Source organism: Macrobrachium nipponense, chromosome 4 (assembly GCF_015104395.2).
Source record: "Macrobrachium nipponense isolate FS-2020 chromosome 4, ASM1510439v2, whole genome shotgun sequence".
NCBI lineage: Eukaryota > Metazoa > Arthropoda > Malacostraca > Decapoda > Palaemonidae > Macrobrachium > Macrobrachium nipponense.
This window is the reverse complement of record NC_061100.1, coordinates 82392844-82413093: the sequence shown is the minus strand read 5'-3', so window position 1 is coordinate 82413093 and position 20250 is coordinate 82392844. Positions and strand designations below refer to the sequence as shown.

The following is a 20250-nucleotide window of genomic DNA, read 5'->3' as shown; positions in this document are numbered from 1 at the left end:
TCCTTATCCAATGCCGTCAATGCGAGATCTTATCGCCACTATAGGGTCCAAGAGATACTTCACCACAATAGATTTATTGCAGGGATTCTTGCAAATCCCTCTAGACGAAGAAAGTAAACCTTTGACTGCTTTTTATTCCACTAAGTAACGGCAGATTACCAGTATGTAAGAATGCCCTTTGGTCTAAAGTCAAGCCCGGTAACTTTTGTAAGATTAATGGATAAAATTTTGGGCGATTTACTGGGCAAGGACGTACACTGTTACATAGATGATTTGGTAATAGCAACAGACACTATAGAGGAACACATAGACTTAGTCAGAGAAGTCCTAAAGAGATTAAGAAAAGCCAACCTGAAGCTTAAATTAAAGAAGTGTAACTTCCTTAAAAGGAAAATAGACTACCTTGGTCATACACTAAGTGAAAAGGGAGTAGAAGTAAACGACTTAAAGATAAAGTCAATTAAGGAGTATCCTACACCTCAGTGCAAGAAGGACGTAAAGTCATTCTTAGGTTTAGCAGGATTTTACCGCAAATTCATAGGGAGCTTTGCAGTCATATCCGCACCACTAACTGAACTTTTAAAGGAACACGTATCATTTATATGGACAGACAAGCAGCAAGAAGCTTTTGATGAATTGAAAGAAAGATTAACACATCCGCCAGTACTTAGCTTCCCAGACTTTGGCAAAGAATTCTTTTTAGCCACGGACGCAAGCCACATTGGTATAGGAGCATGTTTAATGCAGAAACAAGATAATAAGTATAATGCCATAGCTTATTACAGTAGGAAATTAAAGCCCTCAGAAGTGAACTACTCAGTAACAGACCTCGAGTCTCTAGCTATAATAGACGCTTTAAAGCATTTCAGATATATCATTTTTGGTTACAAGATAACCGTGTTCACGGATCATTCAGCTGCAGTAGAAATGCTAAAGAACCCTAATTTTTCTGGACGAAGAGCACGTTGGTTCATGACAGCCCAAGATTATGATATAGAGGTGAAATATGTCCCTGGGAAGACGAATAAGGTAGCAGACGCATTATCAAGATATGTGTCACAAGGTGATAGTATAAATATGATAAGTCAAGAAGAAGGAAAGAATGAAACAATGTGCAATGACGTAAATGTACTCACCATGCACTATACAGAGGAGCTTTCCCGGCAAAATTTCATAAAAGAACAAGAAAGAGATGAAGATATAAGGGAACTGTTTAAATACGTTAGAAACGAAGAAAACACAGCCAACAAGAATTAACCGAACTAGGTAGGAAGGTTGGATGTCCCACAGATGCACTAACGGACATAGATGGCGTATTAATTTGGATGTGTCACGAATATGACCCATTTGGTCAATTTCTAGGTGTACTGCACAAAAGGTTAGTACCTAAGAGTCTAAGAAAAAAGGTCATTGAGCTAATGCACGACGATGACATGAGAGCTCACCCAGGAAGGGATGAGACAATTAGACTAATCCAGAGAACTTTCCATTGGAAGGGAATTCACAAGGATGTTAGTAATTATGTGAAGAGCTGCAATACATGCAACAGATACAAGGAAGAACAGACAAGGAAGTACCACTAGGGAAATATCCTATCCCACAGACTCCTTTCGAAAGAGTATCTATTGATCTTATCACTAATCTTCATACCACGAGTAAAGGGAATAAGAATATACTAGTATGTATCGACGCGCTCACGAGATATACAGAGTTGGTACCACTAACTAGTAAAGTGCCAAGGAATGTGCAACCGCTCTCTTTGATAAGATATTTTGCAGATATTCTGCCCCACAGCTCATTATTTCTGATAATGGGACGAGTTCAACAACTCGTTAGTTCAAGAAATTTGTAACGCCTTTAAGGTAGAAAAGGTAGCGATACAGCCGTATCACCCAGTAGCAATGCTATAGAAAGGAACTAACAGGAAGGTTTTAGACGTATTACGTCACACAGTAGGACAGGATCCTGACTGGGACGTCAATTTACCTTTAGTCCAATTATCATTAAATGCAAGGCATCATACGAGTACTCGAGCAACTCCCATAAAAGCTTTGATGGGATATGAAACAGATTACCTTATGCATGCTGAATCAGCCAATACAGCCTAATTACTCTGAAGATATCATGAAGATAAGAATCGGGAACTTTAAAGTAATCCACAAGCAATTGCACAAGAATTTAGAAGAAGCCCAGCAGAATATGATAGAGAAGCATCAAGAAGGATTAAGGCCTGTAGACTACAAGAAAGGGGATGAAGTCTATATTAAGAAGGAAGTAAGAAGTGGTATTAATTATAAGTTAGCCACAAATTCACAGGACCATACAAGGTCGTAGACGTACAAGAAACTAAGATAAAGGTTAAGGAAATGAATAACCAAATGCCTTCCACATATGCTGAATCATTAGAAGAAGAAGAATTTTGGATAAACAAGGACAAGGTCAAGAGAACCAAAGAAGTTGAAGAATCCGAAATGACAGAGACGTCAGAAGAAATTCCAGAAGAAGGAACTAGATATAACCTAAGAAATAGAAGAGTCACTTTTCAGTGAAACAGAAGAACAACCCATTAATTCATCCATTATTCCCATGTATTTATTTTGATTTCGTTATTGCTAAGTTTACCTTCATCGGTCGACTTAGGAATAATCTTTTATTGTTACAATTCTTACTTTAATTAGTCGGTTTGTAGCAATTTTTTTTTGTTGGTTAAGTGCACTTAACTTCAAAATTTTATTTTATTTTGACTTGAAGGGAAATATTTGAGTATGTAAGAAACGGTTCAATGCGTAGAATAAGAATTTCAAGACGTATATAAAGTTTATCGTTCCATAAGAACATTTTTAGAAGTAAAAGAATAAATAAGACGGGTTAAGATAGACATTAAGAGATTTTAAGATAAGACAATTCGTTTCAGAAATTATTAGAATTTTGAAGGGTAATTAATACACCTACTTTGTTCAAATCCATAGATGTTGATTGATGATAACTTACTAATAAGATATTAAGTGATGAAGACTCACTAACAAGATAGTAGTTGTTGAAAACTTACTAACAAGATATTGATTGGTGAAAGCTAACTAATTGTTGTCACAGTAGAAGAAACCTACAAGATTAATTAACCACTAACCGGTTCCTTTAACCGAGTTGCCAATATTGTTTTAGTATCAAGCAGTGAAGTTATATTGTTTAATGCACAAGGTTACTCAGAAATTACAGTAAGAATGTCCAACAATTGAAATTTTGAACTAAACACAATACACAATCTCAGTAGGAAGTCAAGGACACACTTGTTATTGCATACAAATACACAAGGATATTTTCTCCCAGGACTTGCTCCTCCAAACAACAGGTCGCAGCAAACAAGAAGCCATCAAGTTCGTCAACAAAGAAAGAAATTTATTTTTCCATAAAGAAAGACGATATCCACCTAGATAGAATAGGACTGAGGACTGAACCAATCATGTACTGTAAACTTGGATAGTTATACCATTATTTTTTGCTTTCTACCATGCATTTATATACTTTTGTGTCTTAAGGGCTTATGTATGTTTAACTTTCAGTTTTCTTGTTTTTGGTGATTTATTCTTTTTTGCATTCAGTTTCATGTTTCTTAATGTGATTTACACATATTTGAATTCAGTTTGATGATTCTTTTAATATTTCTTAATCAAGTATTTGTTCATGTCCATATTCAGTTTTTTTAATGTTTCTCTGAATGTTACTTACTCAAGAATTTATTCATATTTACATTCAATTTTGATTGTTGCCCTTAACATTACTTAATCAAGGATTTGCTCATGTTTGCATTCACTTTTGATGTTTTTGAGTTAAAGTTTCAATATGATTTCCAAGAAGCATAAGTTAGGAGTCCTCTTGTAGGTATAATATTTGCTTCAGCTTAGATAACGCTGTCGAGTCAGCGAGGTAGCGGGCCGCGAGACTGTAATAGTGTGGGCACAGTGTCGTTATTCCAAAAGACAATAACTTAATAATACTTAAGAAAAAGGCACGAAACGGATAATAAGGAAGAAAGGGAAAGGGAATAATACGATAATGATTTTCCTTAGTGAAGGGATTTTGTTACTCCAAACCATTAGGCTTTAGCCATTAGACATCTGGTTTTCATCTCCCCCAAAAAAGCCTCCTGCTTTCCGTAACCAGCGATTAGTGACCGCATCAGATAGTGCGCCCGATGGCATCTTCGAGAAATTGGAAACTACTCTCATTAGCGCCTATGACTAATCGGCGTTCCCTTCGTGAACAGGTCAGAGAGAGCCATCTGGCATACGTTAAAAAGGAATTCTTAGACCCGTTGTTAGAAAGAGGGAAGTACCAAACTCTTAAAAGCTCCACCCTCCCAAATATAGGCCTCTAGTATCGACGAATCAAAAGCCATGAGTGTTGGTCATAAGACAGCCCAAAAGGGGTATCAACGAATGACCTATGAGGTTACCAAGGCATACGCCCCTAAGAAGCCAGGACATGAAGAAGGAGGCGTATACAAATTCAAAGCCTACGAATTACTGTAGAAGACCTGACAGAAGGCGGTCTCGTATGAAGTTAGTAGCCACTAAGAGACAAAAAGTCTTTCAGAAAATGCCACACCCAGTCAGAATCCAAAAATCCAAAGGCGGGGCTAAGGAGATTTCAACTGAACAAAAAAGGCGAGACAGAGAGAGAGAGGCAGGCAGAAAAGAGAGAAAAAAGAGAAAAAAGGGGAAACGAGAGAAGCCAAGAGAGAGAACAAACCGGGGAGCCTGAGGGGAGAACGGCAGTGGCATGGCCGTGAAAAAGAAGAGGCAGAAGAATCCCCAGAAGAAGAACAGGTGCAAAAGTGTGGTGTGCGAAGCAATCAAAGACAGTGAAAGTGACAATCAATACTCAGTAAATTTCCCTCGTGCCTATATACTCGTAATTGCAACAAGTGCCAATTAAGTTTTATCAGTCCAAGCCCAGTAACTCAGAAGGTGGAAAAACCTTGTAAAGAACCCTAACGAAGAATAAAACGTAATTTGTATGAATATATTCAATTTCATTTCTCATCTAAAAGTAGAACCCTTCCTTTTAACGAATTCCAGATTAAGAACATGAGCAAGACAAGAAGAACTTTATATAAGCCTAATTCCCCAAAGTACAGCCTTCACGGCACACGTTACCTTAGATCTGTGCAAAGAAAAGTAAGTACCGGTCACACATATATATATATAATATATATATATATTATAATATATATATATATCTCTATATATATATGTATGTATAATATAGGACTATGTATATATATTATATAATATATATATATATATATATATATATATAGTATATATATATATATATGTATGTATATATTTAGATATATATATATAAGATATCATATATATATATATATATGATATATATTAATATATATCTTTTATGATATATATATATATATATATATATATATATATTATATATATATAATTGTTAACCACCTCGATTAAATTAACATTCAAACCTATAGAGGTAATTTCTATAAGGAAAGATCCGCTTTCTCCAATAACCGAAGTCCAGACAAAAGAAAAGCCTTCCCCATCAGCGCATGCTCAGTAGCCTCGGGCTAAGCCCGACATACAAGACATATGATGTTTCCTTTTTTTTTATTCGTTCAAATGAGAATTTCCTCATTAATCATTTTTTTTATTCGTTCAAATAAGAATTTTCTTATTAATCCTTTTTATTCGTTCAAATGAAAATTTCCTCATTAACTGTATAACAGAAATACCTGGATAATATGGACAGACAGTACAGTAATACCTGGATAAAATGAATGTCACCAAGCCGTAATACCAGTCAGTTCACCCACGACTGCTTGACGGATGAGTCAGCGTGAAAAAAGTAGAACAGTCAGTCGAACTGTCAACACAAACCCCTTTTCCTCCCCTCTTCCACCCCCCTCCTCCTCCTCCCCTTTCCCTCTGAAAAGGGACAGTCACCAAGGTAATACCTGGATAAAAAAGGACTGTCACCACAATAAAACCTGAATAAAAGGGACAGACAGGACAGCAGTACCTGGATAAAAGGGTTAGTCACAACGCCAATAAGAGGATAAAAGGGACGGTCACTACAGTAATGATTGGATAAAAAGGACAGACAGCACAATGATATCTGGATAAAAGGGACAATCACCACAGCAATACCTGACAGTTCTCTCACAACTGTTCGAAGGATGAACGTCCACATGGAAAAAGTAGAACTATCAGTCAGACTCATTGGGAACCCCTCCCCTTTTCCCTTATTCCTCCCCTCCCCTCTCCTCTTCCCTATTCCCTCCCTCTTCCACCCACCCCTCCCTTTTCCCTCTCATGCACCCTAGACTGTCATTGAGTATTTTATTGGGTCAGTGGGCGGTGACGGGTTGGTCAGCTAGTATATATATATATATATATATATATATATATATATATATATATATATATATATATATATATATAATGTGTGTGTGTGTGTAGTACAAAGAACAGCTACATTCATCATCTGATACGTACTGCAATTAGAATTAAATAAAATTCTAGGAAGAGTCCATCATGATTCTGCGTTATGTTTCATGAGTAGAAACAAAGTATGTTAGCTGTGTTGTTACTTCACAGATGTTTGTTAGTTCTACTCTCACGTGATATAATATTTATACACCTATTCATAGGGAACATTTACCAAGGTCTCTGTCGTTCGTAACTTGACACTTCTTCCACTTCACTCAGCTGATTTATTTCATTGACTACCACACTGCAAATGCTTCATAGCAAGAAATGTTTTAGTTCCATAGGGGAGAATCGAATGGAAAGTTATGTTACAGTAGCTCGAAGATATTCCTATAAAGCTTGATAAATAATGCAAGGTAATTCGTTAATGAAAGATGATGTCAAAGAGGTTGACTCGTTGTATCTTTTATTCCACCGCTTCGGTACAAGAAAGTAAGAGAATACAGAAGAAAGATCATAAAGTTATAAATTTCATCTTGACAAATTTCGTCTAAACAAAATATAAAAATAGAATACATCTTCTCGCTTGCTAGTTGCCAATATAGCGCCAGACTAGAAAAACAACGTAGAATGAGCATTCCCTAAACAAGCAAACCCCGGATAATGAAAAGAACAATATATAAAAATGGACATTAAAAAATAAAATTACATCCACAAACAGCGTCTTAAACTCGATGTCATTAATTCCTCCCAAATATTCCTTCCTCTGTTGAAAGAAAACCAACCTGATAAAATCCATGTAACGGCAAACGTTGAAAGAATGATGTTCTGCGTTAGACCTGCGGACATTGCTCCGAGACGATTGACATCGAGAGTTTCATGAATAAATTCCACAGGCACTTTGGAGGGATGAAATATTTCCTTTCCCAGCGGGTTTGTCCCACCATTGACTTCAATTCCGCTCCATTTTTTCTCCCATAGGATATGCACGTACCTTCACGGTACTACTCCGACTCATCTATAAAATAAAATTTACAGATGACAGCAATTCACTTTAACTAATGCCTGTTGAAGCGGCAGAATCTTTTCATTTAATTTTCGCCTCGATTGTCTACTAAGGACGTGGGATTTGCTATCAATTTCAGCCTGGATTAATCATAAAAAGTTGAGGCATTTGCTAACAATTTCAGCCTCGACTGCCTAAGAAATTTTAGCCTTGATTCCCTATTAAAAATGTGGCATTTGCAAACAATTTCAGCCTCGATTGCCTATTAAATGTTTTGTGTGTGCTTTTGTGTGTGTGTGTGCGTGTTTGTGCATATGGATGTATGTGTGAATGCGTATGTGTGAATGAATGCGTAGTTTTATATGTATTTAGATATTGATTTTATATGTCGCCACAGAAAAAACATAAATAATCTCAACTCGTAAGCGAAATACAACAAAGCTCATTCCCATGTCCAAAGGATACTGACGTTGGTTCAGAAGAAAATAAGGTAAAAACAGACATAGACCAAAACATCAGCAAAAACATCATATATTTTTGTCAGCACTCAGACACTATTAATCAAACTTAAGATCAGCATAGATTAAATCTATTGTCATATATTCTGTCATTGCTTTTTTTTTTTTACCAGACCGCCCCGTTGTAGGCCTATGGTCGCGAGACACAGAGGCCAATAGTGTGGAACTGGGATGCCTTGCAGAGGGTCACCCGCGCCCCTCTGCTGTCTGGTATGTGAACAACACTAAAATAACACTGGATAATTGTCCTTGGTAAGTTATTGAAAATTTCACTTTCATTGTGCTTATACACACACACGTGTGTGTGCGTGTTTGTGTGTGTGTGTGTGTGTGTGGGAGTTCGGGAATTCATGTGGATGTGTATTTGTTGGCATAAAATATCTACGTTGTAACAGATTCAGTTTGAACTCTGACATTAATTAGTTTTTTATCAGTTATTGACGTTCTTAGTAATTTTTTCTTATACTCATTTCGTTATTATTTGTGTATCTTTACATTCATTTCGCTCTAAGCTTTAGGCTTGAGTTTTTCCGCAAAACAGTAGATCGAATAATGCTATAATTCCCGCGTTCTTGGGCCAATTTTTGGTAATGCTCAATAAATCTATTTTACAGATCTCAAAGACAATCTCGCCTTTAGAATATGACCTCTTGCCATTTCTCTTGACGTGTAAAGAAAGATTACAGAAATGAGTGGAATGTTAAGCCTAAAATAACTTGTTCCAGCCCTTGGGAATAACAAGTGGGTGTGGCCCAATCCTTTCTTTTTTCCTATGCTCCTTTATTTTACCTCTCTCTCTCTCTCTCTCTCTCCTCTCTCTCTCTCTCTCTCTCTCTCTCTCTCTTTCCCCTTTCTGGGTCTTGAACTAATGTTCACTGCGCCTCTAACAGGGTAGCCGGCTGTATTCTTTCTCCTCCAAATAAAAATCTCACATTTAACCGCTTAGCTAAATCTGCAGACAAACACCGTTATGAAGCAAGTTCAAAACTTGTCAGATGAGCAAGAAACAGGATGTGTTAGTTACCTGAACGGTTGCTTTTGTCAAAGTAATATTAAGATCAATAAAGATTAGTCTAAAGTGCAGGAAGTACATATGTAAATAAAATTGAATTCTTTCCCATCTGTCTTAAATAAACGTTTTAAATGAATGATAATCATTTTCATTTAAAATGGCTATGAAACCTGAAGACTATTATTTTTTTTAATCTACAACTCCTTTCCTATCAGTTGGCAAATCGTTCTATATAAACCTCTTGGAAAATAAATCCCAATTCAAAAATCGAATATCAGTTCACGGAGTATCAGATGATATATCCTAACAATACATATGTAGATAAGGAAGTAGAACTGTATCCATAATTCTGTAAAAAAAAAAAAAAGAAATCTTTAAAGAATTAGTTCTCCAATAGTCGACTGAAGATAAAGTATCTATCCGTCTGTCTGTCAGTGTAATACAAAAACTCCATTTATAAAAGGGCCTTGGAAAGGGTAGTGGCATTCAAAAATAAAAAAAAAAATAAAAAATGAAAAAAAAAAAGAGAGAGAAGGGTACGTCAAAAGACTTATAGGGCCATGCGATTGAACGATTAATCTTGACCTCCGTTATGGAGAGCCACAACGGTTTTCCATCTAACCCCTTTTTCCTAGTTTTCTTTCGATAGAGAAATTTTAAGCCATTTTTATAAGATTCCAGTTTCATATCGGTTTTGATATTTCTATGCGAGAGACAAGTTTAGCCTTCAAAATTATTTCTTTATATTATACACAATATTTGCATTGTCTTCTTCGATTTTCTTCTTTTTCTAAGCCAACAATGAACACAAAATAGTTATCATTGATACGTCTTCAGGAGTGAACATAATTCTGACAAACTTCCTCCTCTTTGTTAAGGATCAACACGATGTAAACAAACGCTTCGTCTTCTTCTTCCAGGAATGCAGAAATCAGGTCCTCCGAGTTGTCTCCAAACTTTGCTTTGTCGGTCCTCACACTATACAACGTCACTTCGAGTGACTTCGGATATTACCACTGCCGAGCGTCCAGCTCCGTTGGCGTCTCCAGAGGTTACGTCATGTTGCATGATGATAGCGGTAAGTCGTCTTGTGTTTGACAGAGCTACAATGTCGTATCATTGTACAGTTTCATATTTCAGATAGGTAAAACATATATTTTAGAGGGTTTGACACTGCCCAGTAACAATATACGTAGCTCTCCTTCATACATACTATATATATATATATAATATATATATATATATATATATATATATATATATATATATATATATATATATATATATATATATATTATATATATATATATATATATATATATATATATATATATATGTGTGTGTGTGTGTGTTATATAAATGCCTGTATGCATATGTTTATTTATGTACGATTTTATGTTAATTATACACTAGCATTTTTACACTTTCCAACGTTAAAACATAAATAACGCTAATATCGAATTCTCTTTCGGAAAAAAGTACGCCAAAGGGAATTTTATACGAGTTGAACTACCACGACCAGGGTAGATGAACTCACCATGTATTAACCTACATTGTGGGTGACAATGACATTATCCGCTGAGGATTCAAACATCAGTTAAAGGTTGAATGGATAATGCCGCCGCTACCCATATATCAACCGGCAATATAAATCCGACTAACGGTCAAGTAATTTCTCTTAAACGCACAAAGCACTTATATATATGCTATATAAAAGAGAATTTTTGTATGTTTGTTTGTATGTTTCTGCGCTAAAGAAATCCCAACAGCTTGGCGCCAATAAAGACAAAATATGGTACTTGACCATCGTCTAAGACAACTTAGTAGGACATGTTTCAAACTCGTACATCTGCCCCCTTCACCTTCCTCCATCCCATTTCCCACTTACCTTTGTAAATTATGTGGTAAATAAACTTCTACGGGTTTATCACACCTCATTTCATGTAATTGACCGCCCCCCCCCATAGAAACATAGCATTGAAAATGTTTTTCAGTCACCCTAGTAATCATAAAAGAAGGGACAGTCGCTGCAATGATTCCTGGATAAAAACGACATACAGCACAGTAACAAATGAGTGGCACAGTAATATCTGGATAAAAGGGACAGACAGCGCAGTAATATATATATATATATATATATATATATATATATATATATATATATATACATATAATATCATATATATACATATAAATATATATATATATATATATATATATATATATTACTGTAATATATAATATATAGTATATATATATATATATGGCTGGGGGTTTTGTGAATGAAATATTAAGCCTTGCTGAAAAAGGACCAACACAACGCACACACATAACGATAGGGAGTAAGAATGGAGCGGCTGTAACTTACCTTGAGTTAGAGAAATGTTAAATGCTTTAAGTTCGCCATGGAAACTCAGCCTGTTAGTTCTCAATTGCGTTTATTCATAAAAAAAAACATTGAACAGCCTGAGATTCCTGAACGGCAGATAGGCCGGATAGAGAAGGCACAGTGCACTGTTTGAAATTACTCTATTATTTACAGTAACATGCGAGAGCGGCCGAATTCACACAAATTGATGATATCTTCCAAGGTAATTAAGTGCTGGCGAGGAGGTAGGGATCCACGGAGCCGGCAGTTGGAAATCTGGTTGCTTATGGAGTGTAGTTTGATGAGATTGGCATCTGCTTTGTCAGAGTTTTAGGCCGAGCCAGTCAGTGGCTTTGTCAGGCCTATATGGAAGGCTAGAACGGACGACTGTCTGTTATGAGTGACTGGGCAGGACTGAGGTCGATCCATGGTGCAGATGATTTGCATTGGGTATATCCCCCCCACCAACCCCCTGGTGGCAGGCCATCTGGAAACAGACATATGGCCAGTAAAAGGGTCAAAGTGAAATGAGTATTAAGCTGCACACTTCCCCTTGTGATATGTCCCTAGTGCTTAACGAATTTTTACCCTCCCGCTAAACTACGAATGGACAGGAAATTCCTTCGCCTTATCTGGCCTGGCCTATGCTGACTTCCCTAAATCCCTCCCAAAGTCAGCTGATGTTAGGGGTAAGATGGCTGCCGCTTCTAACTAAATTTCAACACTGAATTACTGGCGAGGCGAGGCAAAATGTACATATAGTATATAATATATATATATATATATATATGTATATATATATATATATATATATATATATATATATATATATATATATATAGAAGGAATAGACAGCACAGTAATATCTGGATAAAAGAACAGGCAGCACAGTAACTATATATATATATATATATATATGTATATATATTTATATACATATATATATATATATATATATATATATATATATATATATACTAGATAAAACAGGGGCAGTCACCACACTAATACCTGGATAATGGGTGATAGACAGCGCAATAATAGCTGGTAAAAAGGGTCAGTCACCTGAGTAATACATAGACAAAAGAGACAGACAGAACAATAATACCTGTAAGGCAAATATAATGTTTGATCTATTCATGAGAATTTATTATGATAATAAGAATTCCTAGACATCGTATCACTAAAACATGAGACACAGTGCAGTAATCAGAATTTATTTTTAAAAATGAAACAATCATCATTTTTATTTTACTGCCACTGACACAGTGACAAGTGACTTCTGAACCGCAGAACAAAAAATACTTGAAGAAATATAGACTAATTTGTTCTATTCACTTGTGTGTTGATGCTAAACTCCTTCATGTTTGAATTTTATACATTAGTTAAACATTTTTCTTCAGTTGTAAAATATTTTCTTCCACTCTCGGTACACATCACCTTTAGGGACAGCGGTCATTCTTAACTTTAATCGCTTTAGTATTTAAACTCTAAGCTGAAAAATATATGAATTCTTTGAAATAATGAAAAACATGTCATCGTAACAAAGAACACTTCATTCATACTGTAGCAAAAATTCTTTACTTTAGATTCAAAATGATATGGGTGTGTACATCAATAGCTTTAGCCTACAATTCTCCACCCGCTCCTTGCACCCCATCTCACCCGACTCCAACCCCACACGTCACCCCCTACCCCCCTAACCCCACGCCTCCCCACCCTGGACTCCTACCGTTCATCGGCCGTTCATTTATTCATGTCGCTGCAGAGGATTAAATTTAGTGCAAAGTCACATTGCGCTTAAATTTCAGCTGGAACAATTCAACCTTGGCTTCATTCGTGCATCGAATTCATAATTTACAGCCGTGAATTAATAATGAATTCATTACTAACTCCGTCATGATAACTTTCTGAATATTTTATTCCTAGCAAAAATTCTGCTCTTGGACTTAATTTGACGTTTATTTACTCTGAGCCTTTTTTTATAATTGTTCAAAAATTATGAATACAATTGGCTGAAGGAGCTATTTTTTTCCAGAACCATTTTCCCCTTTGTTGTCCTCTAAGCTTTCAAAAGCCATAATCCGTTGTACTTTATAAATAAACGAATTACTTTGTGGAAAGATGAATTTTTTCTCTTTGTACTCAGTTTAAGCACGTTCTCTTTTATTTTCCTATCATACTTTAAATCAATCAGTATATTTGCTATTCTTTATCTTACTGTCGTAGTATTGGGATGCTAGAAGATAATAACAAACAGTAAAGGAATCACTTTTTTTTCTTCTCGAATTCCTTCCTACAGAATTTCTTTTCATTGCATATTCTTTATCTTTCCTGTATCAGGACGATCTGAAGGTCATATTATTATTTTTGTTTTTTCACATCTCTCATTCCTTGCGTTTTCGCATACGCGGGGAGTAAGCCTACAAACTACATGTTGTTGTGGTGGTGGGGGGGGATAGGAAAGGTCTAAAAAAGTATAAAATAAAGGTATTTCGCGTTGAGTTAAAGATACAGGAATTTTAGGATAGGATATGCATGATTTCTTAATTAGAATGAAAATGTAAAAAATAAATAATGTGCATATTAGACAGTACAGAAAAATTATTCCTAAAAATAGATCGTATTTTTTTCGTTGGTGAAACAAAGGGTTATATGTCCATCGATTTTAGCATGTTTTAATTTATTGGATGTACTGAATTTAGAGGCTATATTTCTGTTCAATTACTGTGTTTCCACTTATAATTGATAATATATGAACGTGTTTAATCTGTGCCCTTTTTTTATCCTTGTTGTTAGCATGAGTAGTACTAATTATGAGTATTAATTACGAGGACCACTTCAATTTAAGTTGGAAATATTGTTTGTAACTTATGCGTCAGTGGAAAATCTTGCACGCGTCCCGAGTAAGCTGGAGGCCTGATCACGCTTTGTTTCTTAGCCTTTATATATATATATATATATATATATATATATATATATATATATATATATATATATATATATATATAATATATATATATATCCACCAACAGCCCTCTCATTTTCCCATCTCATCATCTTTAGTATCTCTTATTCTTCTCTATTTCATCTACAATTTTGTTTCTTATAGTATATTAATTTATTTCCTATCATTCCATTTCTGTTTCCCCCTTCTCGCTATAGCTTCCGTTAACCATCACACTCGGTGACTCCCTCTAGTTTTTTTTTTTTTTTTTTTTTTTACGGAAAACCAATCTCCGTTTCCTGGGCAACCAGGTAACTTGGCCTAGAAAAGACCAACAACCCTCACGTCCATACCTGGATGGATTCCACCTTCTCGCCATGGCCTCACCCCCCGACCCCGATCCCTACGCCGCATCTCATTATCCCGTCCTCTGTACCTGTAACACTTTCCTTGTTCATTAAATAGGCCTAAGTTTGAACACTGCCAGATTACCTGGATCAGGATCTGCAACTCATTATCATCATCATCATCTCTCTCTCTCTCTCTCTCTCTCTCTCTCTTCTCTCTCTCTCTCAGTTTTCTTATCGCAACGGCGTTCTTCAGTGAAATCACCTTTAATGGATACTTTCTAGTTTCTAGTCCCTGTTTCTAGCTGTATTTTCCCCCCCGAGTCTTACTTCTCATTCAGCTGTAATCCAATTAGGGCTGGTTTCGTACCATCGCATTATTGGCAGCGAAGAGGATTACTGGTAAATGGGATACGGTAATTTTTCTGAATGATTTCGTCCTTTTTATTTCTGGATTTTTGGAGACGAAGGCTCGTCAAAAAATGTGCAATATTGCAGTCGTGTTTCCCAGTAAGCCATTTCGAAATAGGTTCCTTCTTTCATTTTCCTATTTTTTTTCTCTTTAATTTTTGCAGTTCTGTGAAAATTTACAGACAACCATCGCGGTAGTCATCCAACTCCATCTTCGTGTGTTGCTTTGCTTCGAAGAAAACTAAATCATACACAGCATTCGCAAAGTGATACAGTGTCGTCATGTTTCGTTCGCAACTTTTTCCAATCAAATGCTTTCAGATTAGCAGTAAAATAAATGTAGCTGCACCGAAAGTGACACTTCCCATACATGTGTGCCCATGCATGCACCATTTTTCAGTTCGCAGATCCAATGTAGCCTTTCAATGTGCCCCTGGCATAGGAGCTCAGTTTATGAGATTGGGATCGTGTATTTCCCATGGAGCAATACTTTTTTCCTCTCTCTCTCTCTCTCTCTCTCTCTCTCTCTATCTCTCTCTCTCTGTCTCTCGCAGCTGGCAGTAAAACTTTTGATGATTTTGATGATTCGAATGATATCCTTAATCACGGTAAAGTGAGATAAAAATGGTGATTTTGTGTGACAGGCAACAGAAATTTTGACGGTTTGGTTCCTTCCTTGTTAGTTGTTACTCATAGAGAGAGAGAGAGAGAGAGAGAGAGAGAAGAGAGAGAGAGAGAGAGAGATGAGATTACCTCGTCGAGAGGGCGAAAAGCTCCTTTACATCTCTCTCAGACGAGAATTTCTCTTGTCCGGAAACACTCGGTGTGCCTCTTAAGAGTTTCTGGCTGAAAGGACCTATCACAGTTGACTCTGCGAATCCTATTAACAAACTTCTAAGGTTTTCCTTTGTCCTACTCTTTCAACTTTCAGCTCAATCAGGAGGAATGACAAACTTCGCTTTCTTTCGAAAAAACCATTTGTTCAAAATATTTACTTTTCATTAACCTGGTTTTTGCATGTTTTTACAAGGCCATTTCCTCAATTATATAGTTTATGATATTTTGTAAAGCACTGTTTTCTATGGTTTCACTCCGCCTTTGGAATGTGCAGTTTTTCATATGATTCTCTCTCTCTCTCTCTCTCTCTCTCTCTCTCTCTCTCTCTCTCTCTCTCTCATTTAAAGAATGTTAGAAATCTTTAAATCAAAATTTTCAGAATTTCCTTCTGTGCCGTGTTTACTTTTAGTATGTGTGAACAATGGCATATCTTACACAATAAATTTAACAAAAACGCAATATACTCATTTTTGACCTCATCAGTCTTTACACCTTTCCTCTACTCAACCCTTCTGTAGGCTATTTATTCTTTAGGAAAATAGTTAAACTCTGAGAGTTCTCCATGAGACCGTTTAAATTTAAGGTAACTGCTCTAAAGGAAATAAGAAATTTATTATATCTAAGTGAATTCAGTCACAATGTCACTCAGATTTTAAATTCTATATTTCTCTAGTTTATCCTCTTTTGAAAGATTTTGTCTTATTCCCCGAAACAGGAGTGCTTGATCCCCAGGTTCTGGAAGACCAAAAACCGGTGAAGCACCCAGCGCCCTTGGAGAACCCCCGCCTTTCATCATTCCTACTAGGAATGGTCCCGCCGCTCTACATAGGCCTCTACATCATAGCCTACCTGGGGTGCTACAAAACCTCCATCTCTGGCGTTGGCGGCCATGGGCGATTCGGGGGTGGTGTGGACATGATGGAAGATTAAGATAAGGAAGTAAGGCGATGACGGTGGTGTGCGCGTAGTAGAGGCGCCTTCGTCAAGCTCTGAACTTATATATGTTATTGACTTATTTTGAAGGCATTCGTGGAATCGACTTAATTACGTCGTGGTCAATTAATCTTTTCGAAAGAAAATGTCCTCTCTTTCTCAGGGCACAGAAGCATTAAAATCCTTCAAAATGAAATGGTATAGTGCAGGAGAAATATGATGTAGTAAATAAAATCATAACCAAACAGAATGCTTCTGATAAGGATATAATTACAAAAGGAGATCTATCAAAAACAAATGTATGTGATAGATATCTTTGGTTAGAGATCAAAGCGACGGGCAGACTGAAATGAAGATCTAGCCCAGACATGATGGAAACTGAATGAAGGATGGAGCGTAAGAGGTAGTCAGACTCATATGATTTACGTGGGCTTTCTCCTTGGAACTGAATGAAATGTGTTTTTAGTATTTTTTTTTCTCAAGAACAGAACAGTTTGTTCTAATGTTATACATATAAATATTATACTTATTGCATGTTTACCTATACACCTCTGCATTCACTCATATGTAATGACTTATGTATTAATACATTTTAATTTGTTTGTATGTAATAATTTATGATCGCTTTATATCTGTATTATTTATACAAATATGTTTATGTGCAACTATATAGCATATATAGTTGACACATCAACACAAACACGTGCCCACATACACACACGTTTATGTATACATACATACGTGCACTCACACATACACACACACACACACACACACACACATATATATTATATATATATATATATATATATATAATATATATGTGTGTGTGTGTGTGTGTGTGTGTGTGTGTGTGTGTATGTGGGCACGTGTTTGTGTTGATGTGTATGCTCCAAAAATGTATGATTTATTATATACCAGTAACTAGTTATTCATCTAAGCATTCATCTCCTGATTCATGACAGTCTCGAGCAGCCATCTTCCCCAGTGTATCGTTTCTCGCATCCTTTCACCAGTATTCATTTCCATCAAATATATTTTTTAAGATGAATGGTAAATAACGTCACAAATAGAATATCGATATGATATTCAACTTGTTTTATTTATTTCCGTCATGGTATAATCCTTTATAAGCTTAGATAAGAATATGGGCCACGACAAAAATAGTTGTGAAAACATTTCTCAGTAATCCACATGTGGGAGAGATAATATAAACAGTTGGCGGCTGAGAAAGCAGCTGTCATGCATTTTTGAAAAGGGGATTAAGAAGAAGAAAATAAAGGACAATAGATAGAAAAGAGCGGCCGACGGACTTCAGGCTTTTTGTGATTTAAGAAGCTTTTCCAAGATGGTAACGATAAGTACCTCAATTGATTACTGAGAGCTTTTAAAAATTTAATTTTGATCCACATTGGAAAATTATAGACAATCAACAGGAGAAACGGAAGGTAAAGATAAACAAGAAAATGTACGATGCATTTAGTATAAACAAACCCGGTTACTAAGTTCGTATTATGTTCTTTAAGAAAAATAATGGACGGCGCTCTTAGAAAATCCAGAGAAAAACGAGGCAATGCTAAAGAAAAGTTTCCAATAAGCATAAGACGCGGAAGTGAAAGAACGGTAAAAAACAAATGGAACATTTAGAAAAAAGCAGAGCGGAGAACTGAGAGAAAATCAATCTCGGTCATTCAGCCGATGTCTCTAGGACTCAAAGACAATAGAAGAAGAACGCTAAGATGTCTCGACTCACTGACGGCAGAGGGATGAACGCTCGACGGATCAATTCGAGTGTAAACATTGGGCGTCTACTCTGAGAATAAGAATCGGCTGTCATCTCTGCCAAGAAATGGGAAAAGCAAGCCTCTTTGATATGCAGAGAGTAACTCAAGCAAATAATTGCGAACTGGACGCCTAATCTCTCAGCGCTTTTCCAGCTTGTTCTTCCTTTGTTCTTTCGAGATTAGCAGGGTGTTGCAATCGACAAAAGCCCCATTCCTTCAGACGTGACTTTCATCGTCATGTGAGGAAGTATAGACACCGGCAGCAGTAAGACAGAATTCTCTAGTTTTTATACTTATGCCTAACTTTCTCTCTTTCTTTATTCTGTCAAAAAGTCGAAACTGAAAATAGAGTTATGAAATTACCGCTGACAGATGTATTACTCAAAAAAATAAACCGACCTATACCAACGAATGCCACAAGATTCGTATAGAAATTAAAAGACAGTAAATTAGTATCATTACAACAACATTTAGGTAATCGTACAATATCTTTAAACGTCTCTTCAGCTAAGGTTAGCTGTTCAAGTAAGAGACATAATAAACACATCTAGCACAGCAGTTTTCACGGGAATAAGAATAACTTTGCACACCGCTTTCAAATTCCATTCCTAGGGCAGGTGAATAAGCCATATTTTCAACAATTTAATGTTATTCCTAAAACTGAAATATCATTCCCTTTAAATATGTCTTGCAGTGGAAAATTGTCATTCCTACTGTGTTTCTGGATAAGAGAAGCATTTTTCTTATCCACATAAAAACAGAGGCATATAATAGACAGAGGCAGGGATTAAGGCAGAGACGTTTCCGCAAAATGGATTGAAAAAAAAAATTAAGAAAAAATTCTTAAATCCAGAGAGGCATTCTAAAACAATTAAATATAACCAAAGACACAGAGGAAACTTGACTTATTCATGTCCAATACCATGCATATATTACAAATAAAATTCCTTATTAATACTGCCAAGTTTTCATATTTGTTTTTATCTAGACTTCCCGAAAAACGAATAATGAGTTATAGTTTTAAGAATAATTTCATTTAATGTCACCTATCAAGAAAGAATAGCAATCTAAAATGCTGAAAGCCAAAGTGTTTGCTGCAATATCTGCATGGACTACATTGCATTTTGTGAACCAGTAAATATCGTAAAACTTACTCGTTTGTTGCGAAAATACCCCAAAAACTATTGCCAGCATCGGCTTTGTTGCCGCTTCTGCATAAGATAATAGCATTTGTATTCCACGCGAAAGACATGGAAATGTCAGATGCATTTCTTTATCTTGCAGTTATTTCATGATTCTTTTTCTGGATACGTATCTGTTCATTCAAAAGGAGCAATAATAAAAACTTTCCGCCCAATAATATTATTTATGGATATAAAATTATGTTTAAAATCTATTTTGGTTTCAGGGAAATTAACATCGGATGGTAAAGGTTATGCTCTGCAAACACCAAGTTTGCATCACAGGCTACCAGACGGGTTTAGGGATTTTAGAGAATCTCTTGAACCCTCACCACTTTGGGGCTTGCAAATATTGAGCGTGAAGCGCCCAAGCAAATCTCAGTCACTGACATCTTTGAAGGGCATCCAACAAGTTTAGTCAGGGAATATGTATGTTCCCAAATAT

General features: G+C 36.1%; 1 protein-coding gene across 1 annotated transcript in view; it reads left to right on the top strand.

Annotated features, from left to right (window-relative positions):
• The window catches only part of LOC135210977 (uncharacterized), a 36811-nt gene extending 19195 nt beyond the window's left edge, over nucleotides 1-17616 (top strand). Inside the window, exons 3-5 of the mRNA XM_064243971.1 lie at nucleotides 8099-8237; nucleotides 9918-10075; nucleotides 16623-17616. Coding sequence (XP_064100041.1) covers nucleotides 8099-8237; nucleotides 9918-10075; nucleotides 16623-16837 — 512 coding nt within the window. The 3' untranslated portion in view covers nucleotides 16838-17616. The remainder of the gene's footprint in view (nucleotides 1-8098; nucleotides 8238-9917; nucleotides 10076-16622) is intronic.
• Nucleotides 17617-20250: the final 2634 nt, after the last annotated feature.